General features: G+C 61.1%; 4 protein-coding genes across 6 annotated transcripts; 3 read left to right on the top strand and 1 right to left on the bottom strand.

Moving 5' to 3' along the window:
* Window positions 1-1,402: 1,402 nt before the first annotated feature.
* Window positions 1,403-2,814, top strand: LOC134550918 (interferon-induced transmembrane protein 1-like). The gene is made up of 2 exons (XM_063397858.1): window positions 1,403-1,766; window positions 2,225-2,814. The coding sequence occupies exons 1-2, from the start codon at window positions 1,557-1,559 to the stop codon at window positions 2,420-2,422; spliced, it is 408 nt and encodes a 135-aa protein (XP_063253928.1). The 5' UTR covers window positions 1,403-1,556; the 3' UTR covers window positions 2,423-2,814.
* Window positions 2,815-5,061: 2,247 nt separating this feature from the next.
* On the top strand, window positions 5,062-6,346 carry LOC134550917 (interferon-induced transmembrane protein 5-like). Its single transcript, XM_063397856.1, has 2 exons — window positions 5,062-5,295; window positions 5,865-6,346. Exons 1-2 carry the CDS (start codon window positions 5,107-5,109, stop codon window positions 6,021-6,023), a joined length of 348 nt encoding a protein of 115 aa, XP_063253926.1. The 5' UTR covers window positions 5,062-5,106; the 3' UTR covers window positions 6,024-6,346.
* A 113-nt stretch (window positions 6,347-6,459) lies between these two features.
* Window positions 6,460-9,215, top strand: IFITM5 (interferon induced transmembrane protein 5). The gene is made up of 2 exons (XM_063397855.1): window positions 6,460-7,088; window positions 7,894-9,215. The coding sequence occupies exons 1-2, from the start codon at window positions 6,540-6,542 to the stop codon at window positions 8,110-8,112; spliced, it is 768 nt and encodes a 255-aa protein (XP_063253925.1). The 5' UTR covers window positions 6,460-6,539; the 3' UTR covers window positions 8,113-9,215.
* Window positions 9,216-9,435: 220 nt separating this feature from the next.
* PGGHG (protein-glucosylgalactosylhydroxylysine glucosidase) lies at window positions 9,436-17,754 on the bottom strand. Of its 3 annotated transcripts, XR_010080471.1 has the most exons (15): window positions 16,876-16,980; window positions 16,413-16,674; window positions 15,808-16,018; window positions 14,916-15,351; window positions 14,619-14,738; window positions 13,993-14,124; window positions 13,616-13,727; window positions 13,163-13,235; window positions 12,591-12,727; window positions 12,209-12,342; window positions 11,955-12,050; window positions 11,743-11,840; window positions 10,106-10,317; window positions 9,891-10,019; window positions 9,436-9,649 (listed from the first exon to the last, which is right to left on the bottom strand). XR_010080471.1 is itself a non-coding variant. In XM_063397846.1 (14 exons), exons 1-14 carry the CDS (start codon window positions 16,897-16,899, stop codon window positions 9,955-9,957), a joined length of 2,112 nt encoding a protein of 703 aa, XP_063253916.1. In that variant the 5' UTR covers window positions 16,900-16,980; the 3' UTR covers window positions 9,436-9,954. The 3 variants fall into 3 exon arrangements, 2 of the variants coding, with proteins under 2 accessions (XP_063253916.1, XP_063253917.1); XM_063397846.1 differs by having other exon boundaries at window positions 9,436-10,019; XM_063397847.1 differs by lacking the exon at window positions 16,876-16,980 and adding an exon at window positions 17,516-17,754 and having other exon boundaries at window positions 9,437-10,019.
* Between the last annotated feature and the right edge of the window lie 201 nt (window positions 17,755-17,955).

Raw genomic sequence — 17,955 nt, 5'->3', positions numbered from 1 at the left:
GGATGGTACGTTCCCGCCCGGCGGCGGCGGGGGCTGCAGCGCCCGGCCCGGCCCGCAGGGGGGCGCTACCCGCAGGCACGGACCCACGGGGATCCCACGGGATCAGCGGAGACATCCCCGGAATCGTCCCGGGAGGAGGAGCGCGGGGACCCCCGGGATCATCCCCCCGCTGGGTGCGGGGATCACGCGGAGGCTGCGAGCCCCCGACTCCCACTCGCTGGGTGCGGGAGTCCCATGGGGGCTGGATTCCCAGGATGCTCCCTGCTGGGCGCCGGGATCCCCAGGATCCCCTGCTGGGTGCAGAGACCCCGGAGCCGCGGCTCTGAGCCCCCCTCGGCCGCCTGTGCTCAGCCCGGCCACAGCTCGCTGCACTGGAGTGCGGGCGGGTTCTTTCCTGTGCAGCGCAGGGGTGGAAAACAACGGGACTTTTTCCCTCTTCTCCCATCCCACAGGTCGGGGCAGTGTCCCCTCCTTGCCTCTGCTCAGGCTAGGGGGAAAAGCACGGGAGAAATCCGTTATTAAAGGAAGAAATAAACTCACGGCCGGGAAAACTAGAGGGCACCAATGCCTTGGGCTGCGATTCCAAGAAACCAAATCCCAGTTTCCCGGGCGGGGCCATGCTTGTTCGGTTTGTTTAATCAGAAACATTCCTGGAGCTGCCAGTAAAAGGTTCCCGGACAGCGTATCCCGCGGATTCCGATGCATTAAAGCAGTTCAAGCCCTCTCGCACTGTGAAGCCTGAGAGAGAGATTCCTTTAAAGGGGTGCAGCCCTCGGCAGCCAGAACTTTCCAGGGGTCCCAAATGGCATCCCCAAAAAGCGACACCTCCCGGTCTCAACCCTGTATTTGTGGGAGATGGAGGTGGGGTTGGGATCCAGCAGGATTTGGGGATTTCACAGAAATTGGGGACAGAGAAAGAGGGAGGGGTGGAAAAGAAGGGGGAAGAAAAGGGGAATAAAGAAGGGGCCAAGGGAGAAAAGGGGCAATAAAGGCAGGAAGGAAAGGGGAAGAAGTGAGGAAAAATAAATAAAGGGGAAGGAAAGAACAGGTTAAGAAAAGAAGCGGGCAAAGAAGGGACAAAACAGGGGAAAAGGGAAAAAAGGGACAAGGCAGCTGGTAAAAAAAAAAATTAAAAGGAGAAAGAATGGGGTAAAAGACGAAGGGAGCATATGAGGCAAAAAAGGTGACAAGAAAAGGAAAAGGGGAACAAGGGGGTTAAGAAAGAAAAGAGAACGGAAACAGTGAAGTAAATAGGGGGTAAAGAACAGGTAAAGAGGGAGACAAAGAAAGAAACCGCCAATGAAGGGGCAACGAAAGGGGTAAAGAGAGGTCAGACAAACAGGGAAGGAGGAAATCGGGTCCGGGGTTCTCCCCGCCGCGGAGGAGGAGTCTCCTCTGCCCTTACAGGGGCGTCCGGAGGGGCGGCCTCTTCCCGCTCAGTCCTAAATTTTCGGAGAAACGAAACCACCGCCGCTGCGCCCGCCCCGCGGTGCCTCCACCTCCCAAACCGCCGCAGGTTCCCCAGGTGTCGCCGACAGTGTCGCCGAGCCCCACAGATGCATAAGCCACTGCCGCCGTACGAGATCCTGCCGGGGGAGGTGAGCATGGAGGAGATGCCCCGGCCCACGACGGAGGTGTCCCAGAGCACCACGGTGGTGGTGGAGGAGCCGCCGCCGCCCCGGGACCACCTCGTGTGGTCCCTCTTCACCACCCTGTACGGCAATTTCTGCTGCCTCGGCTTCCTGGCGTTCTTCTTCTCCGTCAAGGTGGGCAGCCCGGGGGGACACGGGAGGCTGGGGGTGGCCCCGGGGACCTCTCTGAGTCCCTGACCTCAGGGACACCCACTGAGCCCCCAGCCCGGGTGACCCATGAACCCCACAGAACCCTCTTGGACCCCACTGAGCCCCCAGCCCGGGTGACCCATGAACCCCGCAGAGCCTCAGTTCGGGGTGTCCAGTGGACCCCAGAAACCGCAGACCAGAGGGTGCCCCACTGACCCCACAGAGTCCCCTCTTCATGGACCACTGACCCCACAGAGTCCCCGCTGGAAGCTCTGGAGATGGCAGGGGGTTGGGGCGGGGAGAGCAGTGGGCACCTCAGGGTATCCCCGGGGTTTTGGGGGATGTTTAGCCGAGTCTGGCACCTCCAGCACTTCTCCCACCCTCCTGAACCCCCCGGGGTGCCCCGCTGCAGCGCCCCTGACTCTGCCTCTGCCTGCCCCCAGGCCAGGGACCGCAAAATGCTGGGTGACAACAGCGGCGCACTGAGCTACGGCTCCACGGCCAAGTGCCTCAACATCACGGCCCTGGTGATCAACATCGTCATCGTCATCACCGTCGTCGTCGTCGTCGTCGTGGTCACCACCGGAGCAGTGCACGCCGGGCGCTCGTACGGGCCCAGCCATTTCTCCGGCCCCATTTAGTCCCCTCCTCATCCCGCGGGCTCTGCTTCCCTGCCCGGAGCTCTCCTCACCTCTGGGAGCCGGGCAGTGCCCTGCTGTCACAGAAACTGCAAAATGGCCATCCACGTGCCTCACCCGGAGCCTGCTGCTGTCCTGTCCATGTTCCCTCCCCACTCGGAGCTTTTGTGGGGCCCTTGCTGGTGGGTGACCTGGCTGGAGGTGTCTGGGGATGGACAGCGCTCCCCAGAGAGGAGCTGAGCATCCCCGACCCCCACGCATTCCCACACATCCTGCTTGCTGCTTTGCTCGGAGTCTGGAGCGCCGGCTGCCTCAAAACAATTCTGAGAAAAAAAGCACCTGGTTCAGAGAAACCCTGGTCCTTGAAATAAAGGTTCCTTTTTTCTTTTGCCTCATCCTGGTTTCATATCACAGGGAAGTGGTTTGGGGTTTCCTCCACGGCAGCTTGGCCTGAGGAGAAACAGCATCAGCCCGTGGGATGTACCTGGGGGAGGGGGCACATCTGTCCCTCATCACAGCGACAATGCTCAGGGGACACACCGGGCGCCATGAGCCGGGATACTGCATCCATACGGGGTGTGGAGCTCTTGCAAGGGTCAAGGAGGACACGGGTGGAGCCGGTTCCTTCCCAGGGTGTCACCGGGAGCACCTCCGTCCTCAGGAAGGGCTGGCAGCAAGCAGAGCTGAGCGCAGCGGGGCTTTGGTGGGGCGGGATACGCAAAAGGCTTGAGCGGGAGGAGCTGGAATGGGATTGAGTAGGGTCAGCAGGGCTGGAGAGGCTCCCAGAGAGAAGGGGCTGGTGTGTGCTGCGGCTCCATCCCGAAATGGCCCCACCGGGGCTGGATTCCATGTCTCTCCCCTACAGCCAGGCGATTTGGGATCCTGCTGTGACTCACAGTCCCCATCCCACTTGCCTGGACTGGGTTTTCCCGAGGACAGCTGCCCATCTTCCTGCAACAGGAAGCAGGGATTGAATCGCGTGTCTTGCTTCGCTGGCATGTGCAGCCTTTGCTTTCGCTATTAAACTCATCCCAAACCAGCAGTTTCCTCATATTTACGTGTAGCAATGCATCTGTATAAGCCAGTTTGATGCACCAGCCAAACCGTTTGGGAGAAATCTTATCAAGCCACCGCAGTCTTGTTTTCAGGGTTCTCAGGAGCTCATCAGGGTTACTGGGAAAATAACGAGATTAAAATAAGAACAGAGAGCCTGAGAATCTGTCCACAAAGAATGTAAACCCTAGACACAGAAGGCAGGATGTGATGATGGACATTTGACCAACTAGGTGTCCTGAAGGAGACGTACCTGCCTCTTGAGCAAGCAACTTAGCCAATCCAGAGATGTGTGCCCACAGGGGCGGGAGACTTGGAATCTATAATTGGAGTTGTGTTGTAAACAATAAATGGCTTCTGGTGAAATCACATTGGTTCGCTATTCAGTGGCCCATATCCCCTGCATTTACACTCCAGATTCTCTCCTAATCCCACAGGGGAGGGAATTTGGGCCGGAGCCAAGCAGCAGCCGTCGCTGTCCCTGGGCTGGCAGGGCCGGCAGGGCAGCGATCCTCGCACCTCCCGTGCCACACGTGCCGCTCCCTGCGCGGCTCCGGCACAGTCCGGAGCGACCCCGGCAGGGGCACGGAAAACCCTGGCCACGGCCCATCTGGCAGAGCCTCAGCCATGCAGCTGGCCTGGCTTCCCCCTTCCCCTTTGCACCGCTCGCCCTCGGCAGGCCCCTGTCCTCGGGGCCCCACAAGGATGGGAACAAAACCGTGTTTTTCCCTCTCCCCACGAACGTCGGGCTCCTGCCAAGACACCACACTCGTAACATGTCAGAAATCCCACTCATTAACACAGAGGATATTTGTTGCAGGGTGCCTGGCACTGAGCCTCTGGTGAATCATTTCTTTCTCTGCTTTTTTCCTGGAAAACACGGGCTTCTCGCTGCAAACAGGATCTGCTGCCTACCCGGCCCCAGGCTTGGCCTGCCCAAACCCCAGTACATCCAGTGGGAACTCAGGACAGCAAAGGCCATCGCTCCAAGATCCCCTCTTCCTCCTTGTCCCTGCCTTTATCAAGTTTCCAGCACAAATCCGAAGGGCAGCCCCACACAAGCTAACACGTTAAAAACTGACCCTTTCCCAGCCCAAACCAGTCACCAGCAAAGCCTCCCTCCCTCGCACCTGTGACCACTGCCATGGACAGCTCCCCACAGCCCATGTGTCACCGAAACTCGGGAAGAGAATGAAACGCTCCAGCACGAAGTTTGTAGTGACAGAGAATGAAGGCATCACTTTGCTCTGGCCAGGACGTGCCATGGAAAACATCCCATCCACACATGGCTCCATACCTGATGTTTCCCATATCCATACAGACAAAAACCCAAATAAACTCTCGTGCACCGGTCTTAAATTACACAGTTCTCAGTATTCGGTCTCCTACGGGTTCTCGATCCCTTCGCTTTCGATGCCAACGTGGTCCTCATTTTTCGGTTTCCTCACGGATCGGTTTCCCAGCCCAAGTGTCTCTAACCGAGCCAGGGAATGATGTTGGTTAATGGTCGCTAATGGTCGCTAATGGTCGCTAATGGTTGTGCTCCCCCCCCGCCCTCTCTCTGCGGGGCGGTGCGGGGCCGGTCCCCCGCCCTGAGCTCGTTCCCTTCCCATTCCAGGCGTTCATTCCCGACCATGGAGCCCAGGCAGGCGGACGTGTCCATCCCACTGCAATCCTCCAAATGGGGTGCGGCCGCCCCCGGCCCCCGGTCCGACCCGCAGCCCCAGGACTTCTTGCTCTGGTCGGTGTTCAATGTGCTGCTGTGGTGCGCGGTGGGCGGGCTGGGCTGCCTCGGCTTCCCCCCGCTCGTCTACTCCGTCAAGGTGAGGAGCGGACCGGGGACCCCCGCCAGACACCCCGGATATAGTCCTGATCCGCCCCGGGACCCCCACCCAGACTGACTCCCAGCCAGCCCCTCCCTGGACCGAGCCCGGGACACGTCCCGACTCCCTCTCCAACTCCGGACCTCCCATCCAACCCGACCCGGGACCTCCCGACCCAGCCCGACTCGGACCTTTCCCTCACCCCGGGCTCCCCCAGTCCCGTCTCCTCCTCCCCAGCCCTCCCTGACATCACCCCCCTCCACCCCGGTCCTCTCTCTCCCCTACCCACTCCCCTCCAAACCCCTCTTCCATTCCCGGATTCCCAGATCCAATCTCCCACCCTCAGTCTGGTCTCCCAACCCCCTACGCCCCGATGCCACCCCACCCTGAGACCCCCAACGCTGTGTGCACCCCCCGAGTGCCGGGACGGCGGGGCAGTGCCCGGTGGCCTCACCCCGTGCCCTGGGTGACATTTTCCTGGGGTCCCAGCACAACCTTGCGGCCACCCCCGGTGAGTTTGCCCTCCAGCGAGTGCCCCCCACACACTGAGCCCCCCGTTTGCCCCCCAGGCCCGTGACTGCAAGTCGGTGGGGGACCTGGAGGGTGCCCGGCGTCACAGCCACCGCGCGAGGGTGGCCAACATCATCTGCTCCCTGGTGGTCGCCGTCGTCTGGGTGATCTGCATCGCCATCACCGTCCTCGTCTTCTACAGAATCACGGCCAACTGACCCCACCCGCGGAATGCTGCCCCCCTCCCTCCTTGCCTCCAAAAATGCGCTCGCTCGGGGCTCGGGGGCGAAGGGGGTGCCCCCCGGTCCCCTCGCTGCCCACACCGCCGGTGTCCCCGCGGGAGGGGACGGGGCGGCCGGGCTGGGGCGTGGGGGACAGCCCCCCGCCCCGTCGCTCTGCTCGCGCTTCCTGGCACCTGTGGCGCACCTGTAGTCACGGCTGCCACCAATAAAGTTCGTCCGGCCAAACGCCCTCGCTTGTCACTTCATTCACGGCGGGACGCTGCAGGGAGTCCTCGGGCATCTCTGTGGCGTCCTCCTCCTCCTCTTCCTCCTGCTCCTCTCCTTGTCTCCATCCTGCCGCGGCGTAGAGCGCTTCCAGCCCAAATCCCAGGGAAGTTTCTTCCCAACACCTTGGGCACAGCAGAAAAAGGAAATTAAAGCCCCTCCGTGTGTTTTGGCTGCTCACGCCCCCCACCCTGCAGCCCTGCCTCCCCACTGCTGCCGGGGAGCCCCATGGATGTGGCTCTTCCACCTTTCCGTATTAACTTCCCATTTCTTCCGCCCGAGGGGGGTCTGCCCTGCCCGGCACACCTGGAGGGTGGGGTTGGGGGTACATGTGGCAGCCAGCGCCGTGCTGGTCCGGGGGTCCGCCTTGGAGCGACCCTCCTGCGGTGTCAGAGTCACGCTGGAGCCACCCGTGCTCCTCAGCCCGGGAGGAAGGCTGGCTATAAAAAGCCCGCGGGTTCGCCATCCCAGCCTTTCTCCCAGCCCGGCCTGTGGGACAACCACACCGCTCAGGGCTGTAATTTCCCAGGTTTATATTTAGCGGAGCAGGGGTATAAAAGGGGTGCCGGCCGCGCTCCCCCGAGGCTGCCGGAGCCGCGGGTGCCCCTCTCCGTGGCCATGGACACCTCGTATCCGCGGGAGGAGCAGCCGCCCTCCAAGCGGGGCTCGCCCCCCGCCGCCCCCGCGCCCCGCGACCACCTCGTCTGGGCCATCTTCAACACCCTCTACATGAACTTCTGCTGCCTGGGCTTCGTGGCGCTCGCCTTCGCCGTCAAGGTACGGGACCCGCGGCACCGGGACGCTCCGGGCCCCCGGGAATCCCTGCCCGCGCCGGGAGGGATGCCCAAGGAGGCACCGAGCACTTGGCATAACTCCCGGGCGGGCTGGGGCGGGCAGATCCCAGCACTCTCCACAGGCGGGTGACACCTGCCGCCGGTGAATCCTCCCTGCTTTTCCTGCCACTGATTCCGGAGGTTGTGGGACAGCCTTGGATAACCACAGCCCCCTGCCCACCACCCGAGGGGCAGCAGCTCGATCCTAAAAAATGCCACGGGGGCCGTGATGCCTCCACCCCCCGGCAGGAGCAGCTCCAGATGTGGAAAGATGGGGCAGGCAAGGGCTGGAGTCAGAGAGGCGCCAAACGAAGCAGGAGGGAAAATCCCAGCTCCAGCTGGACTAGAAAGATGGGAACAGGCAGGGGCTGGAGCCAGCGAGGCTCTGGAGGGAACAGGAGGGAAAATCCCAGCTCCAGCTGGACTAGACTGGGATAGAAAGATGGGAACAAGCAGGGGCTGGAGCCAGCGAGGCTCTGGATGAAGCAAGAAGGAAAACACAAGTGGGAAAGGATGCGAGGCCGGAGGGGAGCAGGAGCAGCCTGGGATGGATGGATGGATGGATGGATGGATGGATGGATGGATGGATGGATGGATGGATGGACGGATGGATTGTGGGTTGCAAGGGGGAAAGTGCTGGAGCAGGACGGGGCTGCAGGAAAAGGACTGCAAGAAGGGGGCTGTGGGAAGGGGAGTGGGAAGGGGCTGCAAGGGGGAGCTGAGGGAAATTCTCTCCTCGGCTGTTGCAGGCTCGGGACAGGAAGGTGTCCGGGGATGTGGAGGCTGCTCGGCACTTCAGCTCCAAGGCGCGGTGCTACAACGCCCTGGCCACGGCGGGCAGCGTGGTGCTGCCCCTCCTGCTCGGAGCCCTCATTGTCACCGGCGTCATCCACCTCTCCAAGCTGGCCCACGAGTCCGTCGGCTTCTTCACCTACCAGTTCAGCGGGGGCGACGACGAGGACCAGTGACGCAGGATGAAGGGCTGGTGGAACCTCCTCTGCACCGCTGGTGGCCCCCCAAAAAGGCCACCGGCCCCTCCCTGCCACCCCGCTACCCAACCCCACTTTTTTTGTTCATTCTGTGCGGTTTTTTCGCTTGTTATCTCGTGTGAAGCCCCAGCTTCCGTGGTTGCTACTTAAATCATTAAAGGCTTCACACAGCGCGAGTTCCTGCGTGTGGAAAGGGGCAGGGAGTGCGGAACAGAAAACACAAATAGGGAATTTCGGCTCTGATCCAGCTCCCGGCAGCCGGGAGACATTTCCATGGCCCTTAGGGCCACCTCTGGCCACCGGGACCCCCAGGACCGAGGAGGGGAGGAAGCAGAGAGGCTCCTGGGCTTCGCGGAGGCAGGAGGAAGCAAATGGGGCATCCCCTCCCCATCCTAAAGAGGAGCTGAGACCTGCAAACTCATTACAGCAACACAGACATCCCCAGCCAGTCCCAGCCAGGACAGGGGGGGAGTTGGGATGCACCCCCACTGCTCCCTGCTCTCTCTGCTTGGGCTGGAAATGGCTCATTTTGGGAGTAAAGACCCCTTTTTTGAGGATAAACCCCCCTTAATGGCAACTATCCCTGGCTCAGAGCGGGGCTGTACCCCAGCCCCATCCAAATCCCAATCCCGGTGCAAGTACACGGCGCTGGGAACAGCACGGTCCCTTTGTCGTGCCAAGAGTCGCCGCTAATTAGCGGCTGGTGGCTCTGATGAGGCCGGAGCAGGACCCAAGTAATTACACGGCAGCGGGAGAGTCCCTGCTCCAGCCCTAAGCATTCCCAGATGCTTCGGGGCACGGAGCAGCCGCGGGGCTTTTTATAAACCGGGCCGAGATTCCTGGGGTTGGTTTGGCCAGGACAGACCCCTCGGGGCAGGGAACGCCTTCGGCATTCCCTGCTCCCACCCAGGGCTGCTCTGCACGGCCCCCGGGGACACGGAGGGTGCGGAGGGGAGGATGCTGAGAGTGAGGGGCTGGGGGCACCATGCCCGCCCTGTGCAGGCACGGGAATTCCTTGGGATTTCTGGGACACCGAAAACGTCCTGGGCAAACCCACAGCAGCTCTTGGCTCGCCCCGAGGCTGCTCAGGCATGGGAAAATGCTGCCCTTGTCACCATCTGACAGGATAATACTACAGATCACTGATGTCCAGGCTTCCTGCAGCCCTTCAGATGCCAAGTGAGAAAGGATTAACTCCAGAGGTACTTGAAAAGAGAGGGAATAACATAGATAAGGGTTTAAAAACACGTGAGGGATGCTACACACCAAATAACAGGAAAGGAGCTGCGTGGGTTAAAAGGCTTTCGGCTGCGTGTTTTGGAGTAATTTTTAGTGCCAAAACGTCATTCATGTGGTGAAACAGCACTGGCTGAGCCTCCACAGCCCCCTGAGCCCACGGAACAACGCACGGGGAAGGCACGAGCAGGACAGGACGTGCTGGAGGAGCTGGAGTCAGGATCCTGGAGTCAGGAATGGGCTTCCTTACAAACACAAACGCTGAGAGCATAAACAACTCCTGAGTGTTTAGAAAACACGGTTGAAATGGTCATTTTCCAGCTCGGTTTCCTCTCCTGTGCCGAGTAAGGGATGTGTGGAGGGGAGAGGGGGGCCCAGATGTGGTGACAGCTCCAGGCACTGACCCCACCCCCCCCGGGGCCACAAGGACAGGTGGCACACAGGGACAGGTGGCACACCCTGTTCTGGAGGGGCAAAGGCCTCCTGGCACAGCCTGGCACCTCCTTTCCTCCCACTGTTACCTTCCCCCTCCACCAACATCCCGGATGTGCTGCTCCAGTGGGCAACACCTGGATCAGCCAGGGTTTAGGGGGTCCTGCTGGGTGACCTCTGGATCCATCCGGGTGCTGTGGGGAAGGAGACGCTGTGCCCTGCAACAGAAAAGTCTGGTGTGAGATAAGGGAAAGGTTCCTTCCCAAATTGTTTCAGGGAGCAGATGCAGGCACTACTGCCATACCTTCCCACAGGGGAAAGTGCTGTCCCGACTCCAGCACAGCTTCCAGGGGGGATGCTGGAGGGTCCCAGGAGGTCTCAGTCACTTCCATCCTGATCTCCTCCCTGGTGATGGTGACCTCCAGTTTGTTGCCCAAGTAGGAGACACTGGAGACTTTCAGCTTGGTGATGTTGTCGGGAAAGGCGGGATCGAAGAGGAGGCCGGACCTTGTGATCCTGGAAAGGCAGGAGCACCTCAGGGTGAGAAGAGCAGGAGCCACAGAGGACCCTAGCTCGGGGAGCAGCCACCTCTCCAGGCATCACCACCTCATGCACACCAGAGGAGTCTGAAAGGGTCCTTGGTGCATCCAAGGATTCCTGGGCAAATCCCAAACACACTGATGGAGCACCTGGTGAGGAGCAACTGTGATTCCACAGCTCATTCCAAGATATTCCTGTTCCATTCCAGTTCTGCAGCTGGAGCCCGGGGTTTCCATAGGGTTACATTTCATATTAAAAAAACCCACAGCTCAATTCCCTGCTCCAGTTCAGAGCCTGGCTTCAGCAGCAGCTGCGCTGGCAAAACTTCAGGAATGCCCTGCTCCTCTTGGAGCAGGTGACCCTCAGACACCCACCTCAGCTCCCACTTTCGCAGGATGGAGGGCTGCAACACAGCTGTTCGTGCCTTGCCCAGAAACATCCCGACTTCTCCCTCCATCCCTGAGCCAAAGCCAAGCTGCCTGTGTGGGCGTTGCCTTTGAGGAAAAACAACGGCCCCTCTTGTCCCAGACCCAAATCCTGGAGAGCTCTCCACCAGCAGCTCCAGAACGCCGAGAGGGCCTGAGGGAATGCAGAGGGCTGGGGGGAGGCTTGGGGGCTGGGGGAGCCCCAGTGCTGGGCAGTGGATCCGTGTCCCACGGCGGGAAAGGCGGGAGCACGGCTGCACAATGTCACGGCCACCTCTGGAATTCGGCCAGAGCCCCAAAGCCGTGGCTTGAGCCTGTGCCATGAGCGGCCCAACACAGCACACACAGAGCTTCTGGAGACCTCCCAGCCTGGCCAAAGCCAAGATTTCCATCTGGGAATACGGCAGCTCACACCCAGCTCCCCCCGGGAATGGGCGGCTTTTCCAGCTGGGAGTATGGCAGCTCACACACAGCCCTGCCAAGGAATGGGGTGGGTTTCCCAGCAGCCCTGGCCACACACATGGAGTGAAAACACGTAGTTAGGGCTGGAAGTTTTCACTGGGAATCAAAAGGCCTGATCCAACCTCAATTAAACCAGGAATAGGCTGAAGAGACGGCGGCTCCAGGGTGGAAACCACCACAGCTCTGAAATTACACAAACGGCTCCATGTTTTCTCAGGATATTTCAAAGCTGAGGCGATGCCTGCCCGGCACTTCACTCCAGGGAGGCTCCCGGAGCCACACGTGAGCAGGAAGGCCACAGGGAGGCTGCAGGAGGTGTTTCCTCACCACATCCAAAGGAGACAGGACGATGCTGCTGCTGAACCAGAGAGCTGGCTTAGGGAATGTCATTTTGCATCCCAAATGTGACCTGTGAGGAGCCTCTCACCTGTTCCCACTTTCACTCCAGCCAAACAGGGACATTTTAAGGGACAAGTGGTTGCTTGGGAGTTAAGAGTGACACAACAGGTCTCACCTGAACCCTGTGAAGCCAAAGAGGATGACCTGCAGGAATCCACCCATTCCTGTCAAGAAGTTCACAGCTCCCGACCCATCCGAGTTCTCCACCCAGACCTGCTCCAGCACGAGAAAGAGATGATGCAGGGGTTGAATTGGGGTGCTCCAGGCAGTTCTGTGGGTTTCAATCCCTGCCTGGGAGCAGGAGGGATCTGCAGCCCCGCCACTCACCTTGAAAGGCTCCGTGATGTTGCTGAAGCACTTTTCCAGCTGGCTCCAGGCTCTCTGCAGCTCCTTCAGCTCCAGCCAGCCCACAGCAAACATGCTCTGCCGGAGAGGAGAAGGTGACAGCGCTGTGAGGACAGCACCTCAGCCACCCCCCCGATCCAGAGCGAGCATTTCCAGTGCTCACCCCAGCTCTGCACTGCCCCTGCACGGAGACAGCCCCGGGGGGAATCCCCAGCCGGGCTCTGCCCTCTCCTCACCCAGGTCATGGCTGGCCCCGCCGGGTCCGTGACGGGCTCGTACATCTCCAGGTCATTCCTCCGCACCTCGGCGCTCATGGGGTGCATCAGTGGGAACCCCAGCAGGACCACGTCTGCCTGCTTCACTGGCTCACCTGGAACAGCGCTGCTCAGATAGGCACCAATTCACACATTTCCTAAGGTTTTGAGCCCACTGGTGAGCAGCAGTCCAGGAAGGATTGTGGAAAACCACCCCAAGCCCAGCTTGATGCACTGCAGCAACAGCAGGGACTCTTCTTATGCCATTCCTAAGTCTGAACCAGTTGGAATTCTGATCCTTTCAGGATTACAAGTGTGACCCCTGGCTGCTTCCATGGGCTGCTGTCACTGCCTCCCCACTCACCTGGGCTGTAGCCATCGTACTCAGGGTGATACTTTCTCTCCTCATCAAAGGGCACTTTGATTTTCCTGGCACAGTCCTCCCACTCCTCCGGCACCGGCAGCAGCAGGTCCCGAGCCATGTCAGCGGCAAAGTTTAAGCTGGAAAGAAGGAGGAACAAGGTTCTATGTCAGGGATGGGTGATGGTGAGAGGAGAGAGGGGACAGAAGGAGCTGCAGGAAAAGCTGCTGTGGAAGAACAAGGGGCAGAGATTGAGCCAGGGGTAACAGCTTCCATCACGGAGCTGGGAGCCCATTCCCCTGGCTGTGGATGTCTCCAGCTGGCTAACAGCACAGACATCCCATGGAATGCTAAGGGAAAAGCTCTGCTGTGAATGGAGATCCCTCTCAGCCTCATGTGGGCACTGAACAAGTTGGAAGAGCCAGGGGAGCCTCCACTCCTCCTCTGACTGCAGAGGGGTGTAAGGAGAGGGAGGAAGGATCCCCTTGGGAGCCCCACTGCTCCCATCCCTGCAGAGTGCCAGGGGGAAGAGCAGAGAGCCAGGCTGTGCTCCCAGGAGGCATTCCAAACATTACCTGCGCCGTGCCACGGCATTGGTGTAGGCAGAGTTATCCACCTGGCTGTGGTACTCGTCTGGGGGCATGACACCTGGGGGGACAGGAGGGGACACTTCACACCTCAGCACACCCAGGGGCTCTGGGCCCCTCCTCAGGGACAGGGCTGGAGGAAGGGGACCCTACTGCCCATCCGGATCCTGCTGGCAGGACCCCACACAGTCCCAGTGGGACGTTCAGCAGAGAGCACACACAGTGCTGGTGCTGAAGCAGGAACAACCCGGGATACAGCTCTGGCTGGTGCATGCAGACACCTCATCCTGAAGGGGACCTTCAAGTCATGGAATCCCAGGGTGGTTTGGGTTGCCTTAAAGCTCATCCTGTTCCACACCCGTGCCATGGGCAGGGACAGCTTCCACGGGACCAGGTGGCTCCGAACCTCTGCTCTCCACGGCACTCCCACGGCAGAGGTACCTCTGATGTGGTAGAGCTCCTCCTCCTCACTCCACACCATCCTGCTGCACCAGTACTGAGCCACGGCTTCCACCAGCTCCCAGCCCCCATCCTCCCGGAACATCTTCTGGTCCTGGGGGAAAAACAGGGCCATGAGGGAGGCTGCACCAGACTCAAAGTCAGCAGGGGGGTGGAGAGGAGCTCTGAGGAGATGGAGGAAAGACTGGCCTGGTTTGAGCCAACAGCATGCTGAGACGCCCACAGGAGCAAGGACAGAGAAGGCAGGGCTGCAGGAGGGAGCCTGCGGAGCAGAGAGAGCAGAGTTCCTCAGGGAAGAGACAGTGACAGTCTCCAGGTGTCCTGCCACGGGGGCAGCAGGTGGAGCACCCTCCCTTTACCTGCGTGGTGCAGTAATACTGCTCGAAGGCCATCAGGACATCCCCGGTGACATGGATTTCCTGGGCTCCGTAGATCTCCTCAGGACACACTTCCCGGCCTGTGGCTGCGCTCTCCCAAGGGAACTTCGCGCCCTGCCAGGAGAAGGCATCCATGAGCACCCCATGCTGAAACAGCCCGGGATCCCCCTGGGGACAGGGTCCGGTGCCACCCCAGCCCGGTGTCCCCCTGGGGACAGGGTCCGGTGCCAGCCCGGCCCGGTGTCCCTTGGGGACACGGTCCAGTGCCAGCCCAGCCCGGTGTCCCTTGGGGACAGGGTCCGGTGCCAGCCCAGCCCGGTGTCCCCCTGGGGACAGGGTCCGGTGCCAGCCCAGCCCGGTGTCCCTTGGGGACAGGGTCCGGTGCCAGCCCAGCCCGGTGTCCCTTGGGGACAGGGTGCGGTGCCAACCCAGCCCGGTGTCCCTTGGGGACAGGGTCCGGTGCCAGCCCAGCCCGGTGTCCCCCTGGGGACAGGGTCCGGTGCCAGCCCAGCCCGGTGTCCCTTGGGGACAGGGTCCGGTGCCAGCCCAGCCCGGTGTCCCTTGGGGACAGGGTGCGGTGCCAACCCAGCCCCGTGTCCCTGTCCCACCTCGTAGCCCTGTTCCCTCGCGTTGCGCCTGGCGCCCTCCAGCGTGCGGATGCGGTACTGCAGGATGGCGCGGGCAGCCTCGGGATACAGCAGCAGGATATTGGGGAACATCCAGGTGTCCTGAGAGGCGGCGGGGCGGGATTGGCTGCCGGGGAAGCATCCAGACGCTCCCGCCAGCCCCATCCTTCGAGTACACCCTCATCCCGATGGCAGGATGGAGCCTTCTCCATCACTAGTGAAGGGAGGGAGTCTCTTCCACGCCACTCGCCGTGCCAAGGCCAGCACGGTCCCCCTCACCTGGTCCCAGAAGACGTGTCCCCAGTAGTCCTCGCCGCGGGTGCCGTTGGACAAGCCGCCGGGGCTGATGCCGTGGAACGGGACCGCGGGGCTGTCCCGGGGCGGGACGGCGCTCAGCAGGTAGTAGAGGCAGCCGTGGAGCGCCTGGCGCAGGGCCGGGGGCCCGTCCAGCTCCACGGAGCAGCCGCGGCGCAGCGCGGCCCAGGCGCGGACGTGGGAGCGGTGCAGGGAGCCCGCGGCCACCCGCGCCAGCCCCGCGCTGTAGCTGCGCTTCGCCTCCTCCTCGCTGCCGGCCACGGCCGTCAGGAGCTCCCAGCGCCGCTCCCGCTCCTCCCCGCCCAGCGTCAGCGAGTGCGGGATGGGGGTCCACAGCATGTGGACAGCGGGACGGGGGCCCCCCTTCACCTCGGGAACCAGCGTCTGCCCGTAGAGGTAGCTGTGTGAGACGGGAAGCGGCTCAGGAAGGTGTTTCTTCCCGATATCCCGTCTGACCCTGCCCTCAGGGTCGCAAATGCTCTCTGGTCCCAGGAATCCAGTTCTAAAGGTCACCTCCTACAAATCTCCAGTTTTCCCCAGCCTCACTTCTCTGGAAAAACATCTAGCCCCTGCCACCTTCGCTGCTCCCACACATCAGTGTGAGGGATAATTCTGGAGTTGCAAGTAGTAAAAATGTTTCTATGCTTAGTTTCAGAGGTTTTTTTATACACCTGCCAGGATGAAGCAGGTGTACAGAAGCCTCCACACCCCTCACCATTCCAGCCCCACATCCCTCACCCTCCCAACCCCGCTCCAGCCTTACATCTGCAGTTTGTTCCTCAGGGGAGAGCAGGGCACTGCGCCACAGCCCACGGAGAGTGGGCTCAGGGCAGGGACCCCCATTCCCCACACTCACTGTGCTCCCTGGAAGTCTGGCCCTGGGGTCAAGTCCAGGTCCTGGCTCTGCGGCACGAACGAACTCTGGAGCTGGACGGTGATGGGATGTGTGGAGCCATCCAGGCGCCGGATGGTGATGCTGGAGGCCATCAGGTGCACCAGGGAGTGGTGGGCGTACAGCTGGTGGGTGGCCATGTAGCCAGGGGACTGAATCGTATGGCTGAAGGTCCCTGTAGGCACAGCCAGAGCCAACAGCCTTGGAAACACTTGGATTCCCACCTCTGCCCTATGTACTGATTCCCACTGGTCAAGGAATTGCTTTTCCCAGGTGACTCGCTGACAGCGAGTCTGGCCAAGCTGCTGAGGGATGGTCTGTGCCATCAAACATCTCACCAGGGCCCGTGACGTTTAGTCTGAGCCTGGCCCCAGCAGGGATAGAACTACAGCATGAAAATCACTTATTCCCACACAAAAGGGGAATTTTCCGCGTGTTCCAGAGGAACACCACCCCGAGGCGAGCGGAGAATGAGGGGAAGGAAGATGCGACTGAGCGGGAGAGGCAGCAAAGGCGGAGAGGAGCACACCTCTGGCAGAGCCCCTGGGGAGGAGCGGCTCCCTGCTCACCTGTCCAGGTGTCCAGGGTGAAGCTCTCGGCCGCGCCGCGGGTGCCGAGCGCTGCCATGCGCAGCCCCAGGGGGCTGGGGACATCGGCGCGGTGCGTGTCCCCTGCGGCGCCGCTGTACACGCCGGCGGCGTGCAGGATGTCCCGGAATACGCGGGTGCCCAGGAAGGCGCTGGTCAGCGTGGGCAGCAGCCGCGGGTCCCCGGGCAGCGCCGTGGCCGTGAACACGCCGGGATCGCCCTCGGCCATCGCCACCGGCCGCACCTGTGGAGCCACAGGGACGGGGCGAGGGCTGAGGGGACAAAGCGCTGTCACACTCCCTGGAACCCCCCGCCTGCCAGCAGCGGTCTCTGCCCCTTTTAGTGTCCCCTCTGGCCACCTTCAGCGGTTTTCCCCCATCCCAGCTTCCTCCCAGCCCCGGGGTGCATCCCCTGCGCTCCTTCACCCCATCTCCAGCTGTCCCACCTCCTGACAGCTCACGGGCTTCATCACTTCTCAGCCTCCTCCCTCCTCCTCCTCCTCTGCTGCACCAGTTTCTCCCGACACACACAGCCACCTTCTCCATCTGGCCTCCTCTTCCTCCCAGTGCTGTTCTGTGACACTTGGAAAAGTTCTTGATACTTCCCTCTCTCCCAGCTCTCTGCACCCCTCTGTTCCCCCTCACTCCCGCATCTCCAGTTCAGCTTCTTGCGGCAGGACCTTTCTACTCCACTGATTTATACATAAAACTATATTTACGTGTCATGTACAAATATATATATATATAATCACAGACTAAAGATATGTACAGATACAGACACGCATCAGCAGCCCCTGACAAAAGGCAGCTGCAGCTGGCTCCTGGCAATGCCGGGCACAGGAAAAACACAGGAATGACGAAACGAGGCTCTGAGAGACTCTGGGAATCCAGCCAGGGTGACACCGGGGCAAGGAGGGTGCCCAGCCCCCAAATCCCTCCCTGACAGCAGCCGGCTGCAGCAACGCTGAAGCTCAGCTCGGTTTCCTCACTGAGACTGAACCGTGAGGAAAATCCTGCCTTGGGGAAAGCGAAAAATCCCCACCCAACCCGAGCCCCGGGGTGCGGAAGGGAGGAGGTGGGTCTTGCCTGCGGTCCCGAGGCCGGGCTGAGCCTGTGCAGGCGGAGAGAGGCTGCTCCAGGCAAGCACGGAAGTTCACCAGCCGAGAAAGAAGGAAGGAAATCGCTTTTTTCCCCCCCGTCTCCTTAAAAAGAAATAGTTGGAAAAATGATCCTGGGCAGGCAGGTGTTTGTCCAGCTGAGCTCAGTGCCCGCGGAGGGAGCGCGGCCGTTCAGAGGCTGCCCCGTGCCTGGGAAGGAGGAACTGAAAGAGGAAGACCAAGTCTGATGATTTCTGATCCCAAAGCCGCTGACAGAGAGCCGGGTTAGCAGCACACCCCACTGACCTCCCGTGTCCCCAGCCGCACTCTGACCCTTCCCCTCGCTTGTTTCCAGGGAGGACAAAAATTCCAGCTGGACTTTGGCTTTGGCATGCTTTTCCAGCTGGTCCCGTCCTGGTGGGTCAGGGA

Source organism: Prinia subflava, chromosome 5 (genome assembly GCF_021018805.1).
Source record: "Prinia subflava isolate CZ2003 ecotype Zambia chromosome 5, Cam_Psub_1.2, whole genome shotgun sequence".
In the NCBI taxonomy this organism is placed as follows: Eukaryota; Metazoa; Chordata; class Aves; order Passeriformes; family Cisticolidae; genus Prinia; species Prinia subflava.
This window is presented reverse-complemented; position numbering and strand designations above follow the sequence as displayed.

Bases quoted from the DNA above. Each gene is read 5' to 3' on its own strand.
- PGGHG (XM_063397846.1), bottom strand. From the start codon at position 16,899: ATGAAGCCCGTGAGCTGTCAGGAG. The intron at 16,675-16,875 runs GTGGGACAGCTG...GTGGCTCCACAG, and splicing joins AGCCCGTGAGCTGTCAGGAG to GTGCGGCCGGTGGCGATGGC. The intron at 16,019-16,412 runs GTGAGCAGGGAG...CTGTGCCTACAG, and splicing joins CACCCTGGACACCTGGACAG to GGACCTTCAGCCATACGATT.
- IFITM5 (XM_063397855.1), top strand. From the start codon at position 6,540: ATGGATGTGGCTCTTCCACCTTTCCGTATTAACTTCCCATTTCTTCCG. The intron at 7,089-7,893 runs GTACGGGACCCG...CGGCTGTTGCAG, and splicing joins CGCTCGCCTTCGCCGTCAAG to GCTCGGGACAGGAAGGTGTC.
- LOC134550917 (XM_063397856.1), top strand. From the start codon at position 5,107: ATGGAGCCCAGGCAGGCGGACGTGTCCATCCCACTGCAATCCTCCAAA. The intron at 5,296-5,864 runs GTGAGGAGCGGA...TTTGCCCCCCAG, and splicing joins CGCTCGTCTACTCCGTCAAG to GCCCGTGACTGCAAGTCGGT.
- LOC134550918 (XM_063397858.1), top strand. From the start codon at position 1,557: ATGCATAAGCCACTGCCGCCGTACGAGATCCTGCCGGGGGAGGTGAGC. The intron at 1,767-2,224 runs GTGGGCAGCCCG...GCCTGCCCCCAG, and splicing joins CGTTCTTCTTCTCCGTCAAG to GCCAGGGACCGCAAAATGCT.